The 7440-nt window shown below is 49.3% G+C and overlaps 1 protein-coding gene across 2 annotated transcripts in view; it reads left to right on the top strand.

Annotated features, from left to right (window-relative positions):
• Positions 1-7440, top strand: part of DNMBP (dynamin binding protein) — a 99781-nt gene that overhangs the window by 80667 nt on the left and 11674 nt on the right. For both annotated transcript variants that reach the window (XM_006157372.3, XM_014591157.2), the window contains 3 exons: positions 3484-3612; positions 5558-5890; positions 6235-6414. In XM_006157372.3, the coding sequence (XP_006157434.1) occupies positions 3484-3612; positions 5558-5890; positions 6235-6414 (642 nt within the window). The remainder of the gene's footprint in view (positions 1-3483; positions 3613-5557; positions 5891-6234; positions 6415-7440) is intronic.

Here is a 7440-nt window from a genome sequence, read left to right as displayed (position 1 = left end):
GGGCGGCGGTGGGACGCCTGTAACGCCGAGGCCGTGTGGCGGACGTGGGACGCGTGTAACACCGAGGCTGTGCGGCGGAGGTGGGACATGTGTAACCCTGACGGCCGTGTGATGGATGCGTCCCTTTGGTTCTGACTGCTGACAGAAAGAGGAAGAGTGGAACAATTTTGTCACTGACGTAAGATGGAGAGCCTCACCAAATAATAAACATAGACCGAGTGATAGAGAAGAGCGAGCAAGAACATAGCTGAGGGACATTGGCAGTGTCGTTTGTCATCCACATTGGCATGAGGGCTGGTGTTTGCAGCTTTTCAACATTTATTTTAAAGAAAAGAAGAGGGACCAGCAGTTGGCGTAATGGTTGTCTCTAGACTCCCATGTAGTTGACTGCGGTTCGAGTCCCAGACCCGGTGGCTTAAACTCACGCCAGGCGGATTGTGGCATGGCCATCCCCCCTGGGGGGGTGATTTCTTGCTTTTTATCTCTCTTGTCTCTCTGGCAAGCGCACATACCCTGTAGCAAAAATCTCTTAAAAAAAATAAAATAAAGAACAAGAGGGCCAGCCCTGGGACTGAGTGGTTAAGGTAGCCAGATCTCGTATGGCTGACTGTGCAGTTCGAATCTTATCCCCATGGCTTGAAAAACATGAGGCATTTTGAGGTGGGACATACTGTGTGTGTCCCAAATCCTGACAGTTCGGAGGAGTAGGGGGTGGGACTGCAGCACGACTGGCCCCGTGGGGGTGTTTCTCCCTCTGCCCCCTCCTCTGGTAAGTACACGTGCCCTCTCACAACACAGAAGGTAAGAGAACGTCCCATTTCACACTCGTTCTCCCACTCGAGAGCAATTAGGAAGAGTCCCCCAGTTCTTTTGACAGAGCTCTGCCTTGATCTATGTAGATAGAAGACTTAAAGGTCTAAATATGTTATCAGGACAAAATATGAGACTAGTGGGTGAGCTACTGATGGTGTTTACCTTAGAAATGGACTAATGGAGGTTTTTTTTCTTTTTTTTTTAAGAATAATTTAATTTGATTCTTTTTAAATATTTATTTAATTTTATTTATTATTACTATTTTAATTTGACTAGAGAGAGAGAAAGTGAGAAAACAAGCTGTCAGGTCTGGGACTTGAACTGCAGTTGGCTATGTGGGAGTCCAGTGCCTCAACCACCAGGCCACCTGCCGGCCTCTTTATGATTTTTGTTTGTTTGTTTGCTATAGGGCACATGTACTTACCAGAGAGTGAGCACAAAGCAAGCTGCCAGATCCTGGACTCGAACCATGGTCATCCATGTGGAGTCCAGTGCCTTAACCACCATGCCACCTACTGGCCCCCGCTAATGGAATTTTCAGTAATTTTCTTTTTCAAAGTTTTTTTTTTTAATTTTTTATTTTATTTCATTTTTTTTTATGAGAGAGAGAGAGAGGTCCCGCCCCCAGCTTCCACACCAGCTCCAGACCCTGGCATACTCTTACCTCGCATGTTCAGGGACTTCTCCAAAAGTGAGACCAGAATCTTCCCAGGCGGGTCAGCCTCACAGAGTGCCCCGTCACCACTGCACCGCCATCTGACCCTACATGTAGATTTTATTTGGATTAATGTCAAAATAGGCATTCCCTAAACGTCACGAAGATAGAAGCAAGCCAGCTGGTGGCAAGGTAGTGAAGGTGGCTGACAGAGGTTCAAGTCCTGAGTCCAGTGGCTTAGGAGAACACCAGATGCATGTGTGCATGCCCAAAATCCCAAAAAGAGAAATGAAGGGATTGTGATGCGGCCATTGCCTGTGGAGGGGTGCTTCCTCACCTTCCCTCTCTCGGCTTTCTCTCTAGCTAACTCATGTTCTCTCTAACAAGCTAAAGAGGGGACGAAAAGAAAGGAAAGAGCCCAATGTTATGCCAAGTAGCCAGAGAAAACCAGCCTGGGGGTTCAAAAACTGCCATGATCCATCAGGCCAGGTTTCCTGCCTGGGCACTCATGATTCAGCAAGTGAAAATGGAGTCAGCAGACAGAACCAAGAGAAAGCTCTTCCTTTGTCCTGGAGCTGAGATTTTTTTTTTTTTTTTTGGAGAGATTTTCACTGTAGGGCGCGTGCGCTCGCCAGACAGAGACATAGAGACAGAAAATGAGAAATCACCCCCCAGGGGGGATAGTCACGCCACAATCCCTTCTCCTCCATTCTCCTCTCGGGATCTTGGGCACGCACGCACACGCGCCCGGCGTGAGTTTTAAGCCACCGGGTCCGGGACACGAACCGCGGTCAACTACGTGGGAGTCCAGCGACATAGCCATCACGCTAACTGCTGGTTCCCGTAGAGTTGAGATTTTTATTAGATGGGTGGGAACAGGAGACAGTGACAGTAAGCAAGCGTTAGTAAATCACGCTGTTGTTAGAAGGTGTTCTTGCGATGACGAAGGCAGAGCAGGAGCTGACAGGAGTGCAGAGTCGGAGCACCGTGCTCCTTGACGGGGTGACTGAAGCAGCTCTTTGAGAAGGTGGAGCCAAGACTTGGAGGAGGGAAGGTGATTGGTCATACTCATAAGCCCGCTGGATTCACCTGGTTCTATGTGATAATTTACTTTGCAGTGAATTAAGAGACCCTCCTAGGACCAGTCTCATGGCCTTGTGGTTAAGGAGCTGGATCCCACCTGGCCAAGTACAGTCTGACCCTCAGCCACTGCAGCCTGATAAACACAGCGGCGTGTGAGCGTGCAAGTCTGAAGTCCCCACAGGATGTAGACATGGAGGAGGGATAGTGGCGTGCCCACATTCCACCGGGGAGCGGTTTCTCCCTCTTCTGTCTGTGGCAATTTAAAAACGGAAAGAAGGAAGGAAGAGGGAAGGAACGCTAATATTAGGGACATTACGAAATGTCAGAGAGATGATAAAAGCCTCACAAGTTTTTCCTATAATTAAACGTCTTAGATTTTTGGGCCTGGCAGGTGGCATGGTGGTTAAGGCACTGAACTCCCATATGGCCAACCACAGTTCAAGTCCTGGACCTGGTGCTTGCTTTCTCACTCTGTGTCACTCTCTGGTCAAATTGAAGAATAATAATAATAAAGAAAATTAAATATTTCTTTTCATAAGAATACATTCCTTTCAAAACTAAAATACTATCCTAGACAAGAAGAATTTTAGTTATGAAATTGTTTTGTACTATTCTGCTCCATAGGAGGAATGGTAAAGGCTAGAAAGTTCTGTTCATTGGGCCGGCTCTGTAGCCTGGTGGTTAAGGCAGCCAGATCCCACATGGCTAACTGTGCAATTCAAGTCCAGACCTGGCGGCTTGAGATACATGTGTGTGTGTGCGCGCGCACAAAGTCCCAAAAGGAGGGAGACGTGGAGGAGGGCTTGTGGTGTGTCCATTCCCCATCGCGGGTGCTTTCTCCTCCTGCTCTCTGGAGAGTGCGCCCGTGCACACACCCACAGCCCCACACGAGAAGCTCTGTTCATCCTTACGTGTGTTCCTCACCGCCCCAGGAATCGGCGTGTGTGAAAGTGGTGGCTGCCGTGAGCATGTGGGACGTGTGCGTGGAGAGGGGACACCGAGACCTGGAGCAGTTCGAGAAGGTGCATCGCTACATCAGTGACCAGCTCTTCACACACTTTGTAAGTGACTCTTCGGCCCACTTTCCCTGGACCGGCCCCTTCCCACCCCGGCCGCGGCACGCAGAAGGCAGCCTCCCAGACTGCTTGGGTGCAGCGGGAGCACCTGCCGTCCTCAGTGCCCTCGCCGGGGTCTGTGCTCGGAACACAGCCAGGGCCCGCGCAGACTCGGATATTTCCGTTCCTTGTGATCACTTAGTTTCAGAGGACAAACTAGGAAAGGAAAAGTAGGAGATTTCACCTGAATCACTGCTGATAACTAATCTGATGAAAACAACAGAGGACTGTGTAGGGGGCCAGTCTGTGGCTTGGTGGCTAAGGGAGCTGGATCCCACATAGCTGACCTCACGGTTCAAGTCCCGAATCCAGGGACTTAAAAAACACCAAGCACATGTGCATGTGTGTCCCAAATCCCAGCAGGAGGGAGCAATGGAGGAGAGAGGACTGTGGCGTGACTGTTCCTCGTGGGGAGTGCTTTCTCACTGTCCCTGCTCCTCTCTCTCTGCCCAACACATACACCCTCTAGCAAATTTTTAAAAAGGAAAAAGAAAAGGAATATTTAGGAATAGTTGTTACTAAGTTGACCTTTGAGACCATACGAAGTACTTTATAAAGAAAATGCCACAGACCAAATTGCTTGGGAAATTCTTAATAGCTAGCTATGGGATCGTTTGACGGCGAACAGGAAGGCATGGATGGGGTTGGACGTTTCGCAGGGCTCTCTGGATGGCTGAGGCTGAAGACACACACACTTGAGTTGCCTACAGGTATTCAGACAATAAGGTACTTTTAATAAGAAACTACTGAGTACTGGGACCAACAGATGGTGTAATGGTTACATTGCTGGACTACCACATAGTCAATCGCAGTTCAAGTCCCAGACCTGGTAGCTTAAAACTCACGCCAGGCACCTGTGCATGCATTCCCAAAATCCCGGGTGGAGAATGGAGGAGAAGGGATCGTGGCATGGTCATCCCCCAAAGGCTGCCTTCTCGCTGTCTCTATCTTTCCAGCGAGCACACATGACCTATCGCAAAAAATCTGTCTTTTAAAAAAGAAACTACTGAGAACCTATTTATTTACTTATTTCATTTTTATTTCCGGAGTGGTCCTACACTCCAGTAGCACATGGTCATGTTATAATCCACATTTTCCCTCCGTTCTTCCTTCCTGTCAGAAGGATTTGGGACTCACGTGCCCATATACCTGGTGTGGTTTTCAAGCTGCGGGGGCCAGGCTGGGCCCTGGGGGATCCAGCTTCCTTAACTGCTGAGCTGCAGGGCCGGCCCCTCATGTCCGTTCTCTCTGTGTTCAATACCCTGCTCTTAATACCTGTCCTCTAAAAGAATTAAAGAGAAAAACAGGTGCTATGGGGTTGTTAGAAAAGTCATGATGCAGTTTTGCATAGGAAAAAAACAGGAAAAAAAATACGTCCTGACTTTTCCTACGACCCAGTGCTTTCTTTAATCTTAACTACTTGGTAATGTTGGGTCGCGGGAAAAGTCCTGACGTGTTTTTTCTGGTTTTCTATGCAAAATTGCATCGTGCCTTTTCTGACAGCCCAGTAGTAGGGATGTGTGAAAGTTCCTCCACCTCAGATGTACATACAACTCCATGTGTGTAGACATATACACGTGAGCGACAGCAGTTAAGCTGCCACGTGTGCTTTGTGAAGCACAGAGCAGTGTGTGTGGCGTGCGTTTATTAACTCAGGAACTTGGGTGCAATTAGCATGCTTGGCAAACCTTTCGCGTGAGAGAATTGTCGGATGGAACCTGGGAACTGAGAAGGCCCCTGCGGACCATGTAGGTCAGTCTACTTGAGCCAGTGGAACGGTTGTGGATCCGCGTGGGTTGTGTTCTGTGGGCAAAGCCAGTGGAACAGAATAGCACAACCAGCCTTACGAGGAACAGGGGAGACTAGTGATGTGCCTTTCTTGTCCCTACAGAAGGAGAGGACAGAGCGGCTTGTCATCTCTCCCCTCAACCAGTTACTGAGCATGTTCACGGGGCCGCACAAGCTGGTGCAGAAGCGCTTCGACAAGCTCCTGGACTTCTATAACTGCACGGAGCGGGCCGAGAAGCTGAAGGACAAGAAGACCCTGGAGGAGCTGCAGTCAGCCCGGAACAACTACGAGGCCCTGAACGCCCAGCTGTTGGACGAGCTGCCCAAGTTCCACCAGTACGCCCAGGGCCTCTTCACCACCTGCGTCCACGGCTACGCCGAAGCCCACTGCGACTTCGTGCACCAGGCCCTGGAGCAGTTAAAGCCGCTGCTCTCGGTGAGCTCTTGCCCATCTGTGGGAAGGTCCTCTGCGAAGCTGTCCTGGTGCTTTCCTGGGAATGCACAGCAGAGTGGTTGGAGAGATAAGCTTCTAATAGATAAAATGCGTATTGGGCTCAGCCATTCGGGAGTTCTCCATTCCTGGTGGTGCTGAGACCCGTGGCTTTTGGAACCCGTCTCTGAACGGCCCCCAGGGTTGCTGGCCAGCTGGGTCTGCAGGCAGTGCTGCAGAGGGCACGGAGCTTCGGCTTCCAGTTGCTTGTGCTGAGACGTTATCTGCCCGGGGAGCTCTCATCTGTGTTTACTTCTCTCCTCTGTCCCGGCCCTTCCTGTGGACTCCAGCTACTGAAAGCTGCCAACCGAGAGGGGAACCTCATCGCCATCTTCCATGAAGAGCACAGCAGAGTCCTGCAGCAGCTCCAGGTTTTCACCTTCTTCCCGGAGTCTCTCCCAGCTGCCAAGAAGCCTTTTGAGAGGAGGACCATGGAGCGCCAGTCTGCTAGAAAGCCCCTCCTGGGCCTGGTGAGCAGGGATCTAGAGGAGGGTGGGCCCAGGTGGTTAAGAGTAGGGATCTTGGAGTGAGGCCAGTGGACTGAGAGCTCAGAACTGACATTTCCTACTCTGTGGCCTTGAGCGAGTTGCTTATCTTCTGCACCTCAGTTCCTGTGCTCTTAAACACAGGTGATAATGAGCCTACATCCTAGGGTTATTCTGAGGTCTAAACATGTGGATTTAGGTGAGGGACGGCAGTGGCTGGACACACAAGAAGCACCACACAGGGAGCTGTTCCCATCGTCCTCATTGCTGACGTGCCGGGCCTGGCGCTGCCTCTGCAGGTCAACCAGTCAGTAGGACTAAGTTTGTCGCAGTAAGCGGGGAATAAGTGATCGCATCCTTACTCATAAGGGGTCACTCCTTTGTTGGATATGAGCCTTCTGGTGCTTAATGGTGGCCCCTTGTAGCTTTCTCATCTTTGATAAAGGTTGAACATCTCTAAGCTAGAAGTTTGTAATCTGAGATCCTTCCAGATACTAAACTTGTTGAGCAGCAACCTGATAGCCACAAGAGGAAAGTTTCACTCCTGACCTCACGTGGCGGGTTGCAATCAAAATGCTACAATGCAGTGATGTATAACATTACCTTCCAAGTGTGTTTATAAGGTGTACATCCACAGAAATGAGCTCTGTTTTTAGGCTTGGATCTCAGACCCAAGATATCTCATGTATATGCACATACCTCAACATCCAAGATAATCTGAAATCCCAAACACTGCTGGTCCCAAGCATTTCGGATAATGGATACTCAACCCATCCGTACTTTAAGCTGCCACCTGAAAACATTTCTGGATCTTTGTCCATACAGTGAAAGGAATTAGTAAAATATCTCAGTAGTATTTATATGTTGATCACTTTATTAAGGGCTAATTTAAGAGTGTGTTCATTCTGCCAGGCTAGTCATGGATTGGAAATGGTTATATAGCCAAACAGTTAACGGCTGACTGCTTTTTTAGTTGGGGTTATATTCTTTCTTTTTTTTTTTTTTTTTTTT

Source organism: Tupaia chinensis, unplaced genomic scaffold (assembly GCF_000334495.1).
Source record: "Tupaia chinensis unplaced genomic scaffold, TupChi_1.0 Scaffold000539_1, whole genome shotgun sequence".
Classification (NCBI taxonomy): domain Eukaryota; kingdom Metazoa; phylum Chordata; class Mammalia; order Scandentia; family Tupaiidae; genus Tupaia; species Tupaia belangeri.
Note: the sequence above shows the minus strand (reverse complement) of the source record. Positions and strands in the feature narration are given on the sequence as shown.